General features: G+C 40.8%; 1 protein-coding gene across 3 annotated transcripts in view; it reads left to right on the top strand.

The window, feature by feature from the left end:
- The window catches only part of LOC135094348 (mucin-2-like), a 55,270-nt gene that overhangs the window by 4,788 nt on the left and 27,748 nt on the right, over positions 1-22,734 (top strand). For 2 of the 3 annotated variants that reach the window (XM_063994382.1, XM_063994380.1), the window contains exon 2: positions 20,876-20,966. In XM_063994382.1, the coding sequence (XP_063850452.1) occupies positions 20,882-20,966 (85 nt within the window). In that variant the 5' untranslated portion in view covers positions 20,876-20,881. Of the gene's footprint in view, positions 1-5,869; positions 5,960-20,875; positions 20,967-22,734 lie in introns of all 3 variants that reach the window. The other variant, XM_063994381.1, reaches the window with a different exon arrangement.

Genomic DNA, 22,734 nt, shown 5'->3' with positions numbered 1-22,734 from the left:
CACCCTTTCTTCTCCGTTGGGCTCCTCCGATCACAATCTCTTATCTTTATCTTGTCCTATCACTCCAATCCCTCCTCAGGATCCCCCTAAGCGAAGGTGCCTCTGGCGTTTTGCCTCTGCTAATTGGGGGGACCTGAGGAGGTATTTTGCTGATTTTCCTTGGAATGACTACTGCTTCCGTGTCAGAGACCCGTCTTTGTGTGCTGAGAGCATAACAGAGGTGATAGTGTCTGGAATGGAGGCGTACATTCCTCACTCTTTTTCTCGTCCTAAACCTTCTAAACCTTGATTTAACACAACTTGTTCTCGTGCTATACATGATAGAGAGGTGGCCCACAAAAGGTACTTAAGCCTTCCATCACCAGAATCTCATGCACTTTATATTTCTGCCCGGAACCATGCCAAGTCTGTTCTCCAACTAGCCAAAAACTCATTCATTAACAGAAAATGTCAAAACCTTTCAAGATCTAACTCCCCTCGTGATTTCTGGCATCTAGCCAAAAATATCTCCAATAACTTTGCTTCTTCTTCTTTCCCTCCTCTACTTCAACCAGATGGCATCAATGCTATCACATCTATTTCTAAAGCTGAACTCTTTGCTCAAACCTTTGCTAAAAACTCTACCTTGGACGATTCTGGGCTTGTTCCTCCCTCTCCTCCACCCCCTGACTACTTCATGCCACGTATTAAAATTCTTCGCAATGATGTTTTCCATGCCCTCGCTGGCCTAAACCCTCGGAAGGCTTATGGACCTGATGGGGTCCCTCCTATTGTTCTCCGAAACTGTGCCTCCATGTTTGCACCTTGCCTAGTCAAACTCTTTCAGCTCTGTCTGTCAACATCTACTTTTCCTTCTTGCTGGAAGTTTGCCTACATTCAACCTGTTCCTAAAAAGGGTGACCGCTCTAATCCCTCAAACTACCGTCCTATTGCTTTAATTTCCTGCTTATCTAAAGTTTTTGAATCTATCCTCAACAGGAAGATTCTTAAACATCTATCACTTCACAACCTTCTATCTCTGATCGCCAGTATGGGTTCCGTCAAGACCGCTCTACTGGTGATCTTCTGGCTTTCCTTACTGAGTCTTGGTCATCCTCTTTTAGAGACTTTGGTGAAACTTTTGCTGTTGCCTTGGACATATCAAAAGCCTTTGATAGAGTCTGGCACAAAGCTTTGATTTCCAAACTACCCTCCTACGGTTTCTATCCTTCTCTCTGTAACTTCATCTCAAGTTTTTTTTCTGACCGTTCTATTGCTGCTGTGGTAGACGGTCACTGTTCTTCTCCTAAATCTATTAACAGTGGTGTTCCTCAGGGTTCTGTCCTGTCATGCACTCTCTTCTTATTATTCATTAATGATCTTCTAAACCAAACTTCTTGTCCTATCCACTCCTATGCTGATGATACCACCCTGCACTTTTCCACGTCTTTTCATAGACGTCCAACCCTTCAGGAGGTAAACATATCACGCAGGGAAGCCACAGAACGCCTGACTTCTGATCTTTCTAAAATTTCTGATTGGGCAGAACAAACTTGGTATTGTTCAATGCCTCAAAAACTCAATTCCTCCATCTATCAACTCGACACAACCTTCCAGACAACTATCCCCTCTTCTTCAATGACACTCAACTGTCCCCCTCTTCTACACTGAACATCCTCGGTCTGTCCTTTACTTATAATCTGAACTGGAAACTTCACATCTCATCTCTAGCTAAAACAGCTTCTATGAAGTTAGGTGTTCTGAAACGTCTCCGCCAGTTTTTCTCACCCCCCCCAGCTGCTAACTCTGTACAAGGGCCTTATCCGTCCATGTATGTAGTATGCTTCACATGTCTGGGGGGGTTCCACTCATACTGCTCTTCTAGACAGGGTGGAATCAAAAGCTTTTCTTCTCATCAACTCCTTTCCTCTAACTGACTGTCTTCAGCCCCTCTCTTACCGCCGCAATGTTGCATATCTAGCTGTCTTCTACCGCTATTTTCATGCCAACTGCTCTTCTGATCTTGCTAACTGCATGCCTCCCCTCCTTCCGCGGCCTCGCTGCACAAGACTTTCTTCTTTCTCTCACCCCTATTCTGTTCACCTCTGTAACGCAAGAGTTAACCAGTATTCTCAATCATTCATCCCTTTCTCTGGTAAACTCTGGAACTCCCTGCCTGCTTCTGTATTTCCACCTTCCTATGACTTGAATTCCTTCAAGAGGGAGGTTTCAAGACACTTATTCATCAATTTTTGACCACTGCTTTGACCCTTTTATGGGGACTGGCATTTCAGTGGGCATTCTTTTTATTAGATTTTTGTTGCCCTTGGCCAGTATCCTTCTTACATAAAAAAAAAAAGGCGTTTGAGCGTTGATGTTTCTTTATTTCATCCATGGTTGGCAAGGCAGGATTTTCTGTCATGAAGGACAAACAGTGTCATTGTGATAGTGCATCTGCTACTGAGTTTGCCTTACCAGGGAAATATGAAATTGTAGGATTAAATTCTTGAATCGTGAGATGACAGCAAGCAGTGAAGTTGTTGCCTTTGAAGGTCTCTGTGACAGCATAACGATCAGTCTCCGAGAGAGTGAAGATCACCTAATCTCGGCTTAGGATAACAGTCAGGAATGGTAGGTGCATTGAGTTTTCTGAAGTCGACAACGATACGCCAATCGCTTTGTTTCTTTGGAACGAGTAACAAGGGAGCGTTACGAGGTGAATAGGCAGGTTCCACTACATCCTGAAGTAGCATACTGCGCACAGCTTCATCAAGCAGACAACGACGACTGTGTGGCATCCTATAGCTGGGGGTTTAAGATGGTCTGGACCCAGGCGTCAGATGAATAACATGAGTGATGACGTCTGTGTGGCCCAGAGGTTCACCAGGGAGCGAGACAATGTTCCTGAAAGAATTTATGAGAGCGATTAATTCATGTTGAGATCATGGGAAATCAAATACAGATATGTGATCATTCGTCATAGGCGGGAGAGAAGATATGTTATGGCTGTCAGATAGATACATTATTGATAGAAGGTAAATCATCCAAGATTTCAACTTTCTCAGAATAAGGCAAGGCTTCTCCAAGTAGCACACCTGCTTTGAGCTTGACAGGCGTAGATGTGACAATTTTCAGACAAATTTTGCAGAATCCATTGTCATCGATTGTGGTAAGAACGGATTCTAACTCAACAACACCTTTGCATGGAGATTGTTGTGCATAATAGAGGATATCAGTGCCTGATACAGCAGACTTAACCTTAGCTTTTACAACATATAAAGCACCTTCAGATAGCGTTACCTAATCTGTTAATAAAATGTGTTTACAAGGAGTTACACCGTGGTCTGACTGGGAAGTTGATTGAGAATGAGGCTGTGAGACAGGCAAGTTAAGTGACGTAATACAAGAATAGATAACATCTGATCGCTAGTAGAAGGAAGAGTTGCAGCAGATGCCACTACACCAGCAAGAGAGGAAGTATCAGAGGAAAGAGCAGTAGGAATATAAATATCCTCTTGAGCGATTTCATTGATGGCAGGGAAAAGACTGATGTCATATTTGCACATGGTGTTAAAGCCTATGAGAAGATCAGCATTGAAAGATACATCACATACAATATAAAAATAGTCACATATGTCTAGTTCCTGGGGTGATAAAGACAGTGATAAGAGTACTTTCCCGTGAGGTAAGATAATTTTCCCAGATATACCAATGAGACTGACATCAGGAGGTAATGTAGTTATGAGATCCTGAGAAGAGGAGGAGAGTATCCGAAATACAACCATTTTGATAAGGTTAACTGCAGCAACCGTGTCAAAGAAAGCTTTGTGTGATAGAGTAACACATAACATCCGTGGTAATACCATTGAGTATTCCAGCATATCGAATGTTAATTGAAGGAAGTGCTGAGATAGGAGGATGTGTGAAGCATACCTTGTGTTTTATACGATGCTTTGATACATAGTAAGAACACTTAAGGATAGGCGATATTGTGGTGGATTGGCCGCGAAGAGTTTTCCGACGATGTTTGTGGAAGCTGAGATTGTGCGTGAGTGCCTGAAATCTTGTAAAAAGTGACCTTCCCGTTTGTGAAAGGAACAGAATGCTTCAGGATTGAAAGAGTGTCTTCCTGAACTCTCGAGAACAACTCTACACTGTGCAAGAACACACTGTGCAAGAACATGACCTAGCAGCTCACAACGGTTGCAGGTGACATTTCTTGATCTTGATTTCGATCGAGTGTACTCATAGCGAGATGAAGGGGATATGCGTCCAATGTAATGTCCACGAGGAGAAGGGTAATTGAAAGGTGGGTGATGGGGAGAGGGGGGGTGAGTCAGGTGAGGAAGCAACAAGAGCTCGAACAGGTTTAGAGGTGGGAAAGAGACTCTTACCAGAAATTACTTTGCAAACATCATATATGTAATCCGATCTGTGGAATTCGATGTCACTTGCGACCTGGAAATTGGGAGCATCGAGATAGGAGGTGAAAAAGATATAAGCTGTAAGCGTTTTCAACCTATCTGATGACACTGAGTCATCAGCGTGTGAGCGGACGAGTTCTGAGATATATTTGGAGAGTTTGAGAAGAGAATGAGTGGCTTCAAGCTTGGAATGACTCTGGAAATTATTTCTGAGGTGAGTGGTGAAGTCATCATAGGTGGCGAGAGAAGCAAATCTGTCGGACTTCACCAACAGGCCAGCGAGACTCGAAGATTCGTGATAGATGCGGGATTTTAAAATAGAGATTTTTCCTTATCAGATGTGACTGCACGTCGAGTGCATTCCTCCTAAACTCTTTAAATAAACTGATGAACAGTCTTTGTACCAGTACCAGAAAAATTTAGGAAGGTGATGAGATTTGTATATGAAGGTGATATGAGGAGTAGCGGTGGTTCAAATAGACATTGTGGCAGGTAATGGAGAGAATGGAGATTGTGAGCGTGTTTGTATGAGCAACGTGAAGTGTACAGATAATTTAGGAATAATAGGCAAAGAAATATAAAAACACACAATATGATAACACAGCACACAATATAACACAGAATAATACACAAAATAATAACACAGCCAACAACAATAATAATGAAGACGGAAGGGAATGATATAAACACTGATAGCAGACAGACGGACTGACAGACGGCAGGAGACAGATAGGCAGACAGACAGACAGACAGGTAGACAAATAGACAAATAGGCACCACTTAATAACAGAAGAAGGAAGAGTGAAAAGCAAGAATAATCTGGATCAGATTGATACTTAAATGATGGCTAGGAAGTGACAGCAGATGACTGGAGGAACACAGCTGCGGGAGACGGGAAGAGATGACCTTGGACGGGTCCGCGAAGAGAGAAGGTGGTGATGACGGCTGCACGTAGAACGTCCCAGGAATGTCGTCCGATGATGAGGGATGGCCGTGAGCACTGATGGAGAGGGTGGTGGGTGGGGATTGGCTCGATGAAGGAACAAGTCCGTGAGCACTGGGATGGTGGCGATGACAGGGTGCTCGTGGGAGGAGCAGAGTGCGGCCACAGGGGCGAGTCACGTGGGAGCACGTGGGGAGCGGCCAGGGGAGAGAGAGAGAGAGAGAGAGAGAGAGAGAGAGAGAGAGAGAGAGAGAGAGAGAGAGAGAGAGAGAGAGAAAGCACTTGGCCTATCAGCGTCGCACTTGCCTCGATAGGGCGTGATATTCTCGTTTTGGTGTGTACTTATGAGTTCGTGTGTCTTCGATTGCACAACACCGCTTTGCCACCACTTGTATCGATTGTGCTAAGAAGACAGGATGATGAGAGTTCTTCTTGATTTAATAATAGGTAAATACTGCACACTTGATTCGAGACGAAATTAAAACGTGACGATTGATTGTTTTCTCTCTCTCTCTCTCTGAAGTGATATGGGTGATGATTGAGCAGCACCTCTCAAGCTGACTGTGACTGAGCGGAACTGGGTGAGAGACCAAGACTGACTGCTCGTGACTGGGTGAGTGACTGACTTCGACTCTGACTGGGATTGAACTGGAACTAAACTCCGAATGAACTCTCCCTGGACTGGAAGTGGGTGTGAAATTCCCTTGAGAGGTAGAGAAAGGGAACGCAGGTGTCATTCCTAAGGACTGGATGTGAGTGTGAAATTCCCTTGAGAAGGAGAAATGACCAGGAAGGAAAACGAACATATGTACGCAGGTGTTTTTTCTAAGGACTGGGAATGGGTGTAAAATTCCCTTGAGAGATGGAGAAACGACTGGCTGGCCATAGTACACATGGGATGAATGTATGAAATAATGAAATATACATATATACTAATAGTAATTGTTGAGACTGATACATGTCTGCCCAACCATCTTTTATCATTATATCTTACACGTTGCTATTTCATTGTTCTAAATGTTTATTTATTATTAGTTCAATACGTGACGTGCCTTATCTAGGTAATTTTAACTCACCTAATCCATATAGTTTTTTTTTTTTTTTTTAAGTTTTATTCATTTATTTATTTTATTTAATTACCACATTTTTATTCATTTATTTATTTTATTTAATTACCTCAGTGGGACCGAGTCCTTCGCTCCTGTTGGGGCGTTTTAATTTTATTAGCGCACATCTTTACAAACTACCGCTCTACCTGGCTTCTAGAAGGTACAACGATGATTTGGCATCTTTTGGTGTCCATCGCATATAAAAATTGCGATTTCAGTCTCGGAATGGTCTCCCTATGGGTAACTTTTGACGGCACATCTTTCTTATTTTATGACATTTCTTTGTCAGACTTAACATTTTGTGTATTTTGCATATTTAGACTTACTGTATGTGAGCAAAGATTTCTGCCTCGCAACTCGCGCAACTGTCGCCTCATCACTACAGCTCGAGCTCAAGCGCGAAAAATGTGCGAATTATATGCCATAACTCACTTCATATACGGGATAGCCAGTTTTGGTTAACACCGTCAAACTCAGCAGTGACTAGAATGAATATGTATTGTAAAAACTTAACAAAACGAAAAAAAAAGTAAATGGTATAATGACGAGTTGAACTGTGAAGACGTAAAAAAAAAATGTTTATAACATGTTTCACTTAGCATCGCTATTTTCAACAGTTAGTCATTAAATGCTCTGATATTTTATTACATTAAAAATGAAAAACTCTCGTGAAGACGATAGTGTTATCAGAATGTAGCTAAATCTCCACGAGTTGAACTGTGAAGATGTAAAAAAAAATAAAAAATATTTATACCATATTTCACTTATGATCTCTATTTTCAACAGTTAGTCATTGAATGCTGAAATATATTATTACATTGAGGAGAAAAAACTCTCATGAACACGATAGTGTAATGAGAATGTAGAAAAATCTCTACACAGTGAAAACACAGTGTCATTTATAGCAACATGTCACTCGCCGTAATCATAACTGCGGCGCGACACTTGCCGTACCGTGTGCCGGCGGGCTCCGTATGACCAGGTCTGCGATGCGTCTAAAAATTAGAACCTCTCAGTTGCTCCACAGCTTAAAACACCTATTGCCTGGTTTTATAACAAACATACTCATCGTGCTTTAGAGTGTATTTGGTGTATATCCTATCTTCTATTGAATTCTATGCTGGAAACATCTATTCACGCGTTGCCCAGTACTTATTGCGTCGAAGCAAAAGAACTCTAAGTATAACTGAGCAACGTAGGGTTTGCCATGTTCTTAAATTATTATTCCCCTACTCGTCCATCTGTCACGCCAGCGGCAGGAACACTTCATTTAAAGTAGCGTTATATTGGGATAAAGTTCCAATCTAAAACAGTATATGAAATTTATTTACATCAACAAACAGGAGAGTTCACTCGTTACCGGATTATGTAGTAACGTGGGGAATGTTTAGCAGTGTTACGTCTCATATTACTTGAGAAACGTTAAGAAAGCGTAATTTTTTTTTTTTTTTTTTTTTTTTTTTTGTTAAGCAGCGACACCACATTTTATACTTTTGTGCACACACTCACACCCCACTTAGTTCAACAGGACAAACGACAGGCTCCTAGGTAGCACTCACTCCCGTCTGCGCACACACCCAGCTACAAATTGCCCACCTCCAGTCACGTCCCGCTTACACCGCAAAGACACAACATCCGTGTTTTGCATGAGCACCTCGTGATCAGGGTGGTGCCTCCTGTTGCTGTAGATGATGACATTTAAACAGATGAAAAACAAAGGAAATTTCGTAAACTAAATGAACAGACAACTTCCGTAATGTTTAACAATGAGTGTGTTCCTACCTATCCTTACCTATCTATGGGTACATCACTCGGTCACCTGCCTCGAGCGTCTTCGCGTGAAACATAACTAAAGACATGTACCTATCCTTTTCATATACTGGAGTCGTGGCCTGTTTCCTGTGGAGAGACCCTGGCCTTAAGGAATTCATACAAAATCGAAAGCCTTTTAAGGAAACAATACAGGGGGATAATAAAAATCAACGTAACAATAAATGATATGATGAAGGAAGGATAATGAATGTCATGGACAAGCGATTCTAACTTAAAGAAATTTGCAAAAGTGAGCTCTGAAATAAAGTTGGTGACATGCTTTACAGAAAAAATATTGGTATTTCATATACCAACTGTTTTGAAAATTTTTGGCACAAAATCCTGGTGTAGTATTTCCGAATAACTAGTCAGTTTGGAAGAAGTTACGGAACACACTTTTAGAATGGAAAAGTAACTTGACACTGTGGAAGAGAAACGACCCGAAGCACATTTCACAGAGACAGATATGGGTTCAAGAAAGAAGTAATGACGTCCCATGAAGCTGTTATGAAAGTAAGGTGTTGGAATGGGAATGGGAATACGGGCACAGAGACAAACTCCACAGAGCGTCTGTACGTATAAGTGACAGCTCACACACATGGTACAAAGGCAAGAAGAGAAGCCGGACAAAAGTAAAGCAAAGTATAGTAAAGTAAAAGTAAAGTATAGGTTCTCTGGGATCGAAAAGGAACATGGACCACAGTTGCATCCGAAACGAGCATGGAACTGAGGAGTGGGTAGTAATGAAGGAAATTTGCTCCAGTAAAAATAGGAAGTAGTGAGTAATTACTGTGCCAAAGTTAGGGCAGGCAAAAAAGCGAAAAAAAGTAACCCTATCATGGGAAACGTCTACCACACTTCTGAGAATCAATTCATTAGCATGCATAATAGAGGAAACAGAGGTTTGCAAAGGAGAAAATAATAAGGAAGCCTCGTGAAAAGCATACTGTTCGTGTAGCCTCGCAAAAGCTTGATTAATGGAAATCCGAACTTGTTTAGTGTAATTAAGGAAAGTATGTACGCATGATTCAGTCGTTCAATATGTTTGCAGTTTAGTTGAGTCACCTTATTTGTTGACATGGCTGCTGCAAACCAGCTTGGTATAACGGTCCTGTAAGTCCTTTACATCGCTATCTAAGGCAGTTCCCGAAAGCATGCGAGATAATTGGGGCGTTTGCTGTGGGCTGAATTGCCGGTGACCGCCGGCTGTTTTAATGTACGGGTCGATCACTATTCCCACAATTCTGTGGAAATGCACATTCTAACACCGCCTCTCGTGATACATCGTGATGTACTATAAACTACAAAATATTGATTTTAAGCGTTCATGCTAACAGTATCAACGGGATCTTGTGATACACTCCACAGAACAGTTATTATAAGCTAAATACGCGCACCTAGACTCTCAGTGTTTTTACATTTATTTCTAGTTTCCTGCTACATATTTAGTTTGAAACATTTTTTCCACTGGTTTGTACAGGGACCAAAGTTTTATCTGGTAGATCCTCAAAAGAGTTGAGTAAGTATTATTTGTGCTGCCAGGGTATTGTGACAGCTGAAACTGTGCGGAGACGAAAGGATTGACCGATATCAGACACACTGACTTCTCCAAAACATCCAACAAACCCAAGGCGAGAGATACGAGTTTGTAGTGCTGTTGTAAAATCCCCAGCCTCTACATATACCGTGGTTGATTGCAGGAACATCTCAGGAAAGAAGAGCCATGGTGTGAAAGGATGAGTTGTATTTCCAAAGAAGAAAGCGGCAACTCAGGAAAGACATTAAGGAGACATGATGTAAACAGACAAGCGGCAACTCACAGAAAACATTGGGAGACACGATGTCGACAGATATTCTTCACCAATGTCCCACTTAGATTTGGTATCAAAACATGGTTCTTTCTTTCATATGTGCCAGGATTTATATACTTGTACGTTAAGTGTATAACTTAAATGGATAAAGTAAGATTATATGAGAGGAAAAAATAAATAGCATTCGTCCCAAAGTGATGATACATCCCAAATCCGAGATAATGTGCGAAGTATTTAGCTCATTTTGCCAAATTTCTTGTTCTCTGCTTGATGATGGCGGCTAAAAATGTTCCTGATATTTTATTAGTTGGTTTGATGACACAATCTTCCACCTTACCGCCTTTTATGTGTACCATTCAGTTGGCTTGCGAATCTGGCAGTTTTTCCTAACCCATACCGAACGCCCAATATGAACATGGGAGCAGCCGCAGAAGAAGAAAAATCTGGCAGTTTTTCCCAACTTATACCGAACGCCCAATATGAACATGGGAACAGCCGTAGAAGAAGACCAAACTCCCAAATTGTTCTGTTCCATCCACCAGTCCTCTTTTGGACTGTTGAGCAGACGTAATTATTTAAAGCATTAAGAACAGTATCCTTTACAAACTGTCTGTCGCTGAGTAAGAGTTGAAGACTGTTAGAGTATTGACTATATAAATGTTTATTACCCATCTCGTTTATGGCAACTTTGTCAGCAGATCAGCTTTGTCAGCTGATCTGCTAAATCCGACATTTTATTTTAGGAACTTCAAAGTCGATATACGGATATCGGACCCATAAGTAATCCTCAACCAAGGATACTTGGCAAATAGGGGTTATAAGAGCCCCGGGCACGAGGTGGCCTGGGCCACCATATTGAAGAGAGTGGAAGACGAAGAGAAGTAGGACAAATATCTCTGAAATATGGAAAATGGAATATTTAAACATTTTGATTAGTACGACTTCACATATTATAGTTATGAATATGTGACAGTGAAGAAAAAGAATTATAATAATGAAGCAGAAGAATTTTAACAGTGAAGCAAAAGAATTTTAACAATGAAGCAGAGTAATTATAACAATAAAGCAGGGGAATTTTAACAGTAAAGCAGAAAAATGTCTTTATGTAATTCAGGATATTTTTTTCTTTAATAGGTAATCTTAAAACTCACTGAATTTAATTCTGACTAACAGGAAGGAAGCAGTCACATAGGTGAAGGTTGCAGGACAGCTAGATAACAGTGACCATTGTTATAAGATACAAATTATAATGGGAGTAATCTTCTAGAAGCTTAAACACTAGTAAAATATCTGGCCTTAGGAGAGGAACTTATGATTGTTTAAGAAGATACCTACAGGAAGTTGACTGGCAACGGACGGAGGTGGAGGTGAAATCCAGGAAAGAGTGAGGGAGATAAGGCAAGGTGATGGTGGTGAAGAGGTGTAAGGTGGAGGGCTGGAGGAGAAGAAAATGACCGGATGAGTAGGAGGATAGGGAAGATATGCTGAGATGCGACTTTGGGGTTGGGTGGTCAGGTCATGCTGAGAGGAGTAAGGTGAGGTTGAGATTGGTGGAAGATGGCGTGAAGATAATGGAGGGAGTCAGGATGAGGGAATTATTATTATCATTATTTTTTTTTCTTTATGTAGGAGGGAGAACCGGTCAAGGGCAACAAAATTACATCATAGGAAGGGGGAAATACAGAAGCAAGAATGGAGTTCCAGAGTTTACCAGAGAAAGGAATGAATGACTGAGAATACTGGATAACTCTTAGATTAGAGAGGTGGACAGAATAGTGATAAGGGAAAAAGAAAGTCTTGTGCAGTGAGGCCATAGTAGGAGGGCAGGCATGTAGTTTGCAAGATCAGAACACCACTTACCATAAAGATAGCGATAGAAGACAGCAAGAGATGCAACATTGCGGCGATGAGAGAAACTGAACATAGTTAAAAGAAAAGATTTTATTTCATTCCACACTGTCTAAAAGAGCGGTTTGAGTGGAACCTCCCATACATATGACGCATACTCCATATATGAACGGATAAGGCCTGTCTACAGAGTTACCAGACGGGGAGTGAGAAAAACTGGAGGAGACGACCCAGAACACCTAACTTCATAGAAGCTATTTTATCTAGAGAGATGTGAAGTACCAGTTTACTTCATGAGTAAAGGACAGACCGGGGATGTTCAGTGTAGAAGAGTGGATAGTTATCTTGAAGGGTCTGGCGAGTTGATATATGGAGGAATTGAGTTTTTGAAGCATTGAACAATAACACGTTTGCTCTGCCCCAATCATAGATTTTAGAGAGAACAAAAGTCAAACGTTCTGTGGCTTCTCTGCATGAAGTGCTTACTTCCTGAAGGATTAGACGTCTACGAGGAGGAGGAGGAGGCAGTAGACACCTGCCGAAACGATAATGAATGCTGTGAACTTATCATTAAACCCAGTTGTGACCTCACTGAACGTTTCCCTTTGTGTCTCACAACACAAGGGGGCAATCACAGCCTGCCCTCTAAAGACAACTCTCTTCCTCCACACAAAACTACAAGCACCTAATAACACACACACCCTTCACTCAAAAATTTCAAAATTATCATGGCGACTCCTACACCAGCCTCGGAGTCCCCATCTGGGGAGGGGGCCCTAAATGTCCCAGGTCGGACAGCTTTCTGTCGACGACCCTAAGTTTCTTGTCACCCCCCCTCAACTTTTTCTTCATTAACTTCTGCAACATTCGCGGCCTAAGATCTAATTTTCAATCTGTAGAACACCACCTCTCCTCTTCTAAACCTCATCTTCTTTTCCTCACTGAAACTCAGGTGTCTGAGGCAACTGACAGTAGCCCCTTTTCTGTTCCCTCCTACTTTCTCTATCCTCATTTTCGATCCAAAGCTGGATGCTGCGTTTATGTGCGCAATAACTTAACATGCTCTCGCGCTCACGCTCTTGAATCTTCCGAGTTTTCCACCAACTGGCTATGACTACAGAGTCACTCTCAAACTAAATCTATCTGTGCTGTATACCTCTCACCTAACTCCTCTGACTATAAGAAATTCTTTGACTACTTAACTTCCAAAGCGGGGCACATTCTGACTCTCTTCCCTTTTGCCGAGATCTCCATTCTTGGAGACTTCAATGTTCACCACCAGCTTTGGCTTTCCTCTCCCTTCACTGACCATCCTGTTGAACTAGCCTTCAACTTTGCTATTCTTCACAACCTAGAGCAATTGGTGCAACACCCTACTCGTATTCCTGATCGTCTTGGAGATACGCTCAACATTCTTGACCTTTTCCTGACCTCTAATCTTTCTGCTTATGCTGTCACCCTTTCTTCTCCGTTGGGCTCCTCCGATCTCATATCTGTATCTTGTCCTATCGCTCCAATCCCTCCTCAGGATCCCCCCCCTAAGCGAAGGTGCCTCTGGCGTTTTGTCTCTGCTAGTTAGGGAGACCTGAGGAGGTATTCTCCTGATTTTCCTTGGAATGACTATTGCTTCCGTATCAGAGTCCTGTCTTTGTGTGCTGAGCGCATAATAGAGGTGATATTGTCTGGCATGGAGGCGTACATTCCCCACTCTTTTTCTCGTCGTAAACCTTCCAAAACTTGGTTTAACATAGCTTGTTTTCGTTCTATACATGATAGAGAGGTGGCCCACAAAAGGTATTTAAGCCTTCCATCACCAGAATTTCATGCACTTTATATTTCTGCCCGGAACCATGCCAAGTCTGTTCTCCAACTAGCCAAAAACTCCTCCATTAACAGAAAGTGTCAAAACCTTTCAAGATCTAACTCCTCTCGTGACTTCTGGCATCTAACCAGAAATATCTCCAATAACTTTGTTTCTTTTTCTTTCCCTCCTTTATTTCAACCAGATGGCACCACTGCTATCACATCTATTTCTAAAGCTGAACTCTTTTCTCTCAAAGCTTTGCTAAAAACTCTACCTTGGATGATTCTGGGCTTGTTCCTCCCTCTCCTCCAGCCTCTGACTACTTCATGGTACCTATTAAAATTCTACTCACTGATGTTCTTCATGCCCTTGTTGGCCTAAACCTTCGGAAGGCTTATGGACCTGATTGAGTCCCACCTATTGTTCTCCGAAACTGTGCGTCCGTGCTTGCACCTTGCCTAGTCAAACTCTTTCAGCTCTGTCTGTCAACATCTACTTTTCCTTCTTGATGAAAGTTTGCCTACATTCAGCATGTTCCTAATAAGAGTGACCGTTCTAATCCCTCAAACTACCGTCCTATTGTTTTAATTTCCTGCCTATCTAAAGTTTTTGAATCTGTCATCAACAGGAAGATTCTTAAACATCTATCACTTCACAACCTTCTATCTGATCGCCAGTATGGGTTCCGTCAAGGCCGCTCTACTGGTGATCTTCTGGTTTTCCTTACTGAGTCTTGTTCATCCTCTTTTAGAGATATTGGTGAAACATTTGCTGTTGCCTTGGACATATCAAAAGCTTTTGATAGAGTCTAGCACAAAACTTTGATTTCCAAACTACTCTCCTACAGCTTTTATCCCTCTCTCTGTAACTTCATCTCAAGTTTCCTTTCTAACCGTTCTACTTCTGCTGTTCTTCTCCTAAATCTATTAACAGTGGTATTCTTCAGGGTTCTGTCCTGTCACCCACTCTCTTCTTATTATTCATTAATGATCTCCTAACCCAAACTTCTTGTCCTATCCACTCCTACGCTGATGATGCCACCCTGCACTTTTCCATGTCTTTTCATAGACGTCCAATCCTTCAGGAAACATTTCACTCAGGGAAGCCACAGAACGCTTGACTTCTCATCTTTCTAAAATTTCTGATTGGGGCAGATCAAACTTGGTATTGTTCGATGACTCAAAAACTCAATTCCTCCATCTATCAACTCGACACAACCTACCAAACAACTATCCACCCTTCTTCAATGACACTGAACTGTCCCCCTCTTCTACACTGAACATCCTCGGTGTGTCCTTTATTTATAATCTGAACTGGAAACTTCACATCTCATCTCTAGCTAAAACAGCTTCTATGAAGTTAGGTGTTCTGAGAAGTCTCCGCCAGTTTTTCTCACCAGTTCTCTAACCAGTATTCTCAGTCATTCATCCCTTTCTCTAGTAAACTCTGGAACTCCCTGCCTGCTTCTGTATTTCCACCTTCCTATGACTTGAATTCCTTCAAGAGGGAGGTTTCAAGACACTTATCCTTCAATTTTTGAAGGACCCTTTTATGGGACTGGCATTTCAGTGGGCTTTTAAAAATTTTTTTTATTGGATTTTTGTTGCCCTTGGCCAGTGTCCCTCCTACATAAAAAAAAAAAAAAACGAAAAGATGTGGAAAAGTGCAGAATGGCATCGTCAGCATAGGAGTGGATAGGACAAGTTTTATTTATATTATGGATGAATAGTAGGAAGAGAGTGGGTGACAGGACAGAAGCCTCAGGAACACCACTGTTAATAAGTTTAAGATAAGAACTACTGTCTACAATGGTAGCAAAAAAACGGTCAGATAAGAAATTTGAGATGAAGTTACAGAGACAAGGATAAAGCAGTAGGAAGGTAACTTGGAAATGAAAGCTTTGTGCCATACTCTATTAAAATCTTTTAATGTCTAAGGCAATAGGAAAAATTTCACCAAAATCATTAAAAGAGAATTACCAAGACTCGGTAAGGAAACCCAGAAAGAAGATCACCAGTAGAGTGGCGTCGACGGAACCCACACTGGCGATCACATAGAAGGCTGTAAAGTGATAGATGTTTAAGAATATTCCTGTTGATGGTAGATTAAAAAACATTAGAAAGACAGGAAATTAAAGTAGTAGGAAAGTAGTCTGAGGAATTGAAATGGTCACTCTTTTCAGGAACAAGATGAATGTAGGCAAACTTCCTGCAAAAAGGAAGGGTAGATGTTGATAGAGTTGAAAGAGTTTGACTAGGTAAGATGCAAGCACGGAGACACACTTTCGGAGATGAACAGGAGGAATCCCATAACGTCCATAAGACTTCCGAGAGTTAAGGCCAGAGAGGGCATGGGAAATATCACTGCAAAATATCTTAATGGGTAACATGAAGTAGTCAGAAGGTGGAGGAGAGAGATGAACAAGCCTTGAATCATCCAAGGTAGAGTTTTTAGCAAATGTTTGAGCGAAGAGTTCAGTTTTAGAAATGAATGAGATAGCAATGGTACCATCAGGTTGAAATAAAGGAAGGAAAGATGAAGAAGCAAAGATATTGGAGATGGTTTTACCTAGGCGCCAAAAATCACGAGGGCAGTTAGCTCTTGAAAGACTGACACTTTCTATTAATGAAGAAGTTTTTGGCTAGTTGGAGAACATACTTGGTATGATTCCGGGCAAAAATATAAAGTGTATGAGATTCTGGTGGTGGAAGGCTAAAGTGCACTTTATCATATATAGCTCGAGAACAGGCTGTGTTAAAGCAATGTTTGGAAGGTTTAGGTCGAGAGAAAGAGTGTGGAATGTACACCTCTATGCCAGACACCATCACCTCTGTTATGCGCTCAGCACACGAAGTGGACTCTTTGACACGGAACCAGTAGTCACTCCAAGGAAAATCAGAATAATACCTCCTCAGATACCCCCAAATAGCGGAGGGAAAACGCCAGACGTACCTCGTCTTTGGGGGATCCAGAGAAGGGATTGAAGTGATAGGACAAGATACAGACATGATATTTAGATGAGTTGATTGAATATTTCTTTGATTGATTACATCCAGGCCGGTTAGCAAACATTCCTTATAGAACAATGAGATCTCAGAAGAATGACACTAGGTGGATGACTGATAGGTTAAAACACTACATAGGATGGAAGAGAAGTATATATATATATATATATATATATATATATATATATATATATATATATATATATATATATATATATATATATATATATGTATATATACATATATATGTGATTAAAGGCAGGAAAAGAGGATTTAAGACCTCAATATAATTTTTTTTCGAAGTCAGAAAATTAATGAAGGCTAAAAATCAATTAGCTAGCCAGGCGAAGACTGACCCCAAGGAATTTCTATCAGGCATATAGGAAGAAAAAACAGAAAAAAAAAATATAATAATACGTCCATTAAAGGCAGCTGATGGGGAGTTACTTTTGGGGAAAAGATGAGTAAAATTCTGAACAAGTATTTTTTTAAGTTTTCACCCACTAAAGCACACAGGAAATACCGGACATATATTTGGAGCAGAAAAGAATGAGAAGCTGACAAATATTTCCATAATTAAGGAGATAGCGGAACAGGAAATAGAGGCTGAAAAAAATAAATAAATCACCAGGAACAGACGAAATATATCCCAGAGTACTTAAGGAATTCAAAGAGGTTATTAGTGAACCTTTAATTTCACTGAGGAGAGGTACCGGTAATGCAGAGGGAGGCGAATGTAGTACCCATCTTTATGAAAGAAGATAAAAACGTTACCGTCTAATTAAAGACCTGTCAGCTTAACTTCAGTTGCAGGTAAAATAATGGAGTCAGTAATCGCGAAGAATATTAGGGACCATTTAGACAATCATGACATGATAAATCAGTCGCAGCATGGCTTCACGAAGTACGCCACACAAGTACACCACAACCGATCGGACCTGAGATGGTCAGAAAACCACACCCAGGCTCCCAACACAATACAAACCACGAATTAAACTGGCACACACACACACTCAGCCAAGTCCGTGAATAGTGCTTATCCTATCTAGCAAAGGCAGATGCGTACTAGCAATAATTACTAATAATGGTTCTCTAATATATCCCTTCGACCTACATGCAAGGGCTCTGCATTCTTCCCTTACGACAAGTGACCGACTGGACAAAGAAAGCAGCGTCACCCGCGCCCAGAAACTCAACGCCTGAGTTATATGATAAATGGTGAGGGGGAGGAACAGTGAAGGAACGGGGGGGGGGAAAGGGGGAGGAGGGTGGCAGACAGCCAACACCCTCCCATCATTCGCACAAGCTTGCTATAAAAAGACGATAATCTTGCATAAATTATTGGTAACTTATGGGAGAAGCTGGGTAAAAAAAATTTAATGAGTCAAGTTACACCTTTCTGCTATATTGTATGTCGAGTTACCACACGAAATTGACGTACGAAGGCAGACAGCGTTGTTTAAAGGAGTTTTATTTTTTTTTTAGTTAGACCGGCCAATTGCTTTAACAGGACAATTGAGTAATCACCGTGCGTACGCCCCAGCCTATATGGGTAGCATCAGAGTCCCCATAGTAGTCTGCCAGGGAGTGTAGTTAATCATAACGCATTCCATATTCAGGGACGTCACTCCTCGGCTGTGTCTGTGCGGGCCGAGCTCTATTACAGTGAGAGGTAAATTACCCTCCTTTTCGTCTGTAGGTACTCATCTGTATTCGTATTGTTGTTGTGGTGTCGTGTTAAATGTTACTGTTGGCTGAGACTCGGGCAGAGTGCTCAGCCACAGAGGACTCAAGTGAATAGCTGTGTAGTAAACGTTACTCCCTCCTCAGGCCTTGTCAGATGTCAGATGTAGTAAAAAACAATATTCAGATAGAGATATATCACTTTGTTGGGCAGTGGGTGGAATTTGTTACTGATGGCAGTAGTCCAACGGAGTTTTATACCTTAACCTTATATGTGCTGTTATTTGTTATAATTATCTTTTACCAAGAACGTGGCGATCGATTCTTTCCCAGTTGTTGGAGTTCGCACTTGCTGAACTATTTGTCAAAATGAGTGTCTAGGACATGGATTTTGAGGGACATCCTGCAACCCATCTTGCTGTAATTTCTCACCAAGGTCTCAACAAGCTCCATATAGTTTTTGGATTTGTGATTCCCCAAAAGCCAAGAACCACTGCGACAAAGCTGTTCCACTATGCTTTCTCCGTTTTAGTGAGCTTGGGGAACTCCTTGATCTCCATGACCTTTATTTTTGGACCGACGAAACCACTAGCATCCACTTTTGCAGCAGACAGCTTAGGGAAGAAATCGTGGAGATACTTGAAAGCTGCAGACTCCTTATCTAGAGCTCAGACGTTTTGTTTCATAAGGCCCAATTTTAACTACAGTTGAGTAAACAATACCTTTTTTTTGGGTCCAACAGTGCCTCCCATTTGACGTTGTTCTTCCAGACACTAAACTCGGTCCGCTGTGGCCAGTTCCTCTTATGGTAGTGTGCCACGGTGTCCGTGCTCTGCCAATGGGAAAGATAACAAGAAACTTAATAAAGCCGCCTTGGAGAACCATCAAGACGGCCATCATTTTTAAGTCTCCGATAACCTCCCAACCGTACTCTTCATATTTCAAGGCATCTAGCAAGATCCTGATACTATTGTATTCCTCTTTGAGCTGGACAGAGTGCGTGAGGGGAAAACATGGATACATGTTCCCTTTATGAAGCAGCACTGCTTTGAGGCTCCTGCATAAATTATCGATGAAGAGGCGCCACTCAATTGTCTCAAACAAACCGGTCACATTGTAACAAAAAAACTCATCTTGAGTAAAAAAGCTTGCAAAATGCTCGTGACGCTTTCTCTAACCTGATATTTCACACATTCATCCAACAAATTCCACTATTTGACTCTCGACGTCAAAAGCTCGGCATTGAACTTTGTTAGACCAAGATCTTTGATCAGGTCGTTGACGTCATTTTGTTTGGCTTAATAAGGGTTTCTTTCCTTAGTTGCGCCTCTGAGATATGGATCAGTGACTTCGTACTTTCTGAACTGTTTTTCCTTTCTAAAAATTGCTGCTCTCTTTCGAGGAATGGGTACAGGGAGCTCAGAGCAGTGTGGCACTGACGCAATGGATGACATAAGGTATAGATCAGTAGTTCTCAACCTTTTTCTCTCCATTCCAACCTTCATGAATTCATGAATTCCCGTGTGGCTCCCCTTCATTTTTCTCCCAAATCATACATACATACATACACACGTACACACACTTTCGTAACAATATTATATAACTTTGGTAAAAAGTATTCAATTAAAAGAAGAAAATTTTCTTCTGGCAGGACAGTCATTATAGGTTTTTTTTTTTTTTATTATTATTCAGATTCCTAACATTATTTAGAAATGTATTATTTGTAATAACCCGGCATGGCCCCCTTAAATACTTGCCATGGTCCCTCTAGATTCTTGCCATGGCCCCCTTCGGGGTCATGGCCCCGAGGTTGAGAACCACTCGATTATATATATGATAGCAGGTTAGTTTCAAAACATCGCTGTCTAGATCAGAAAAAAAAAATAAAAAATAAATAAATACATAAATTTAAAAAAATGAATAAATAAATAAACAAATAAAAATAAATAAATAAATAAAATTTAATGTGTTTAATAATAATAATAATAATAATAATAATAATAATAATAATAATAATAATAATAATAATAATAATCATAATAATAATAACAATAATAGTAATAATAATAATAATAATAATAATAAATGGTTTATTACTAAGGCAGTTTACAAACTGAAAAATGTACAGAGGCGATGGGGAAATACTTAAACATTAATCCTAAGTCTAATCTAGAAACGAAATACTATTTATTGATGGCTCGCACCATGGTGGGAATCGCGCTGAGTCTGTACGGGTCCGTGCGCGGCGCCTTTAGGGACATTATCATAACATGTGTGTGTGTGTGTGTGTGTGTGTGTGTATAATCGTCGACATTTATGATTGTACAAAATAAACTGTGACAGTATTAGTATGTTCTTATGAACCTGACAAATTTTATTATCTCTCCCTTCTACACAATAAACAAACACACACACACACACACACACACACACACACACACACACACACAAACACAGGGAAAGATGAAGAGTGCCCTTAGTTTCCTTGTGGCAGTCAGCCTCATCTTGACGGTGTTGGCGTGGACGGTGACAGCAGAAAAATCTTCAGGTAAGTGTTCTTATTATTATCATTAAAAGAATATGACTAAACTAGTGAATTATTTTATAGTGAGTGCGTATCACTCATGAGCTTATAGATTGGAATAAATATACAAATAATATTAATTTACACACACACACACACACACACAATAAATATACAAATAATATTAATTTACACACACACACACACATATATATATATATATATATATATATATATATATATATATATATATATATATATATATATATATATATATATATATATATATATATATATATATATATATATATATATATATATATATATATATATATATATATATATATATATATATATATATATAAATGATTGCTGGTAATTCGTCGTGGCCGCACAAATGAAATGCCTCTGAGGACGCCACCCTGTCTCACCTCATGGAAAAAATACAATACAAACTGTTCACACTTGCTGAGAAAGGACTTGCAAGTGCATGTCCTAGGGAGACACACAAGCAAATTGCCCAAAACAGCTTCCACGCACTGTTCAATAAGATATTGTGACACCCTGTTTCCAGTTCAACGAATCTCAACTTCTCAAAAGAGACTCTGTCACCCTAACAGTGAAGAGTGTGGAGAAATGGAAGAAAGTCATACACGAAGCCCATACAAAAGATATCCTCTGGCCTCAACATAAAAATAAATACTTAATAGATTGCCAGCCGCCTTTCAAAACAACAAAGACACACAGGAGCTCCACAAGACATTAGACACCGATAAAGGGAGGGGATGGTATCAGCTTCCAAAATGGACGCCAACACAAACAACCCAATGAGTTCGTTTCCCTGGCACCTACAAAACTCAAAAGATTGCGAGAGTAGTCAGGCCCGGCCACACGTATGGGTCAATGTAATAATGTGAAAAGTGAGCTAATATCCCCTAGTAAGGCTAGCTGACTTACATCACGACTGCATCTTGCCTCGGGAAGAATTAACTGTTAACTGGTGCTCGTTTTTTGGGGGACAAAGCGAGACACCAGTATAGCAGGTTCTAGTGTCTAATCAATTTCAAGTGACCAAGTGCGCCCGCAGCCCTATTTTTACTGCCAGATGTACGACGTCTTTACTCCCAGGCACGGCAACGTATAGACTTCAGTGACAACATTCAACAGTTGCAGTAGCGGGCATGTCATTTAGGTTAGCTTAATGTTAGGTCAGGTTAAGTATTCGCTACACGTCACTTTAGTTAAGTACTTTCTACACGTCATTTAGGTTAGATTAGATAATGATAGGTTACATTAGTGTTCTTAAGCTAGGGGAAAGGAGATCTAGCAGGGGCGAAGCTTTCCGGTTAAGTTAGGTTTGGTAATGTTACACGTCATTCAAGTTAGGATAAGTAATGCTAGGTTAGATTATTGTCCTTAAAGGGGAGGTCCAGTTAATTCAGTGCGGTGCTGTGGTATCTTGAGGCTGGGTAAGGTAGATAACAACGTGTGGACAGACGGCGTGTATTTTGAGGCAGCTGGTGGTTGACTGACAAGCCAGGCCCGAGCACAGCATCAAATCAGCTTCGAAAGTACGTCCGAGAATATGCTTCGAACACGATAACACACAAACACTGTACTCGAGACAATTAACTGTAACTATGTAAACATACATATACTATATTCTTCCACCCTTAAGAAGAAACACACGACAACAAACAAACTTTATGTACAAGAAAATAATGACGAAAAGCACTTAATAACCCCAAAGGTCAAGCGTGTGTCTTACATGCCTCGACCGTCCTGGTGCTGG

Source organism: Scylla paramamosain, chromosome 45 (assembly GCF_035594125.1).
Source record: "Scylla paramamosain isolate STU-SP2022 chromosome 45, ASM3559412v1, whole genome shotgun sequence".
In the NCBI taxonomy this organism is placed as follows: domain Eukaryota; kingdom Metazoa; phylum Arthropoda; class Malacostraca; order Decapoda; family Portunidae; genus Scylla; species Scylla paramamosain.
The sequence above is the reverse complement of the archived record's forward strand: the minus strand, read 5'-3'. Positions and strand labels throughout refer to the sequence as shown.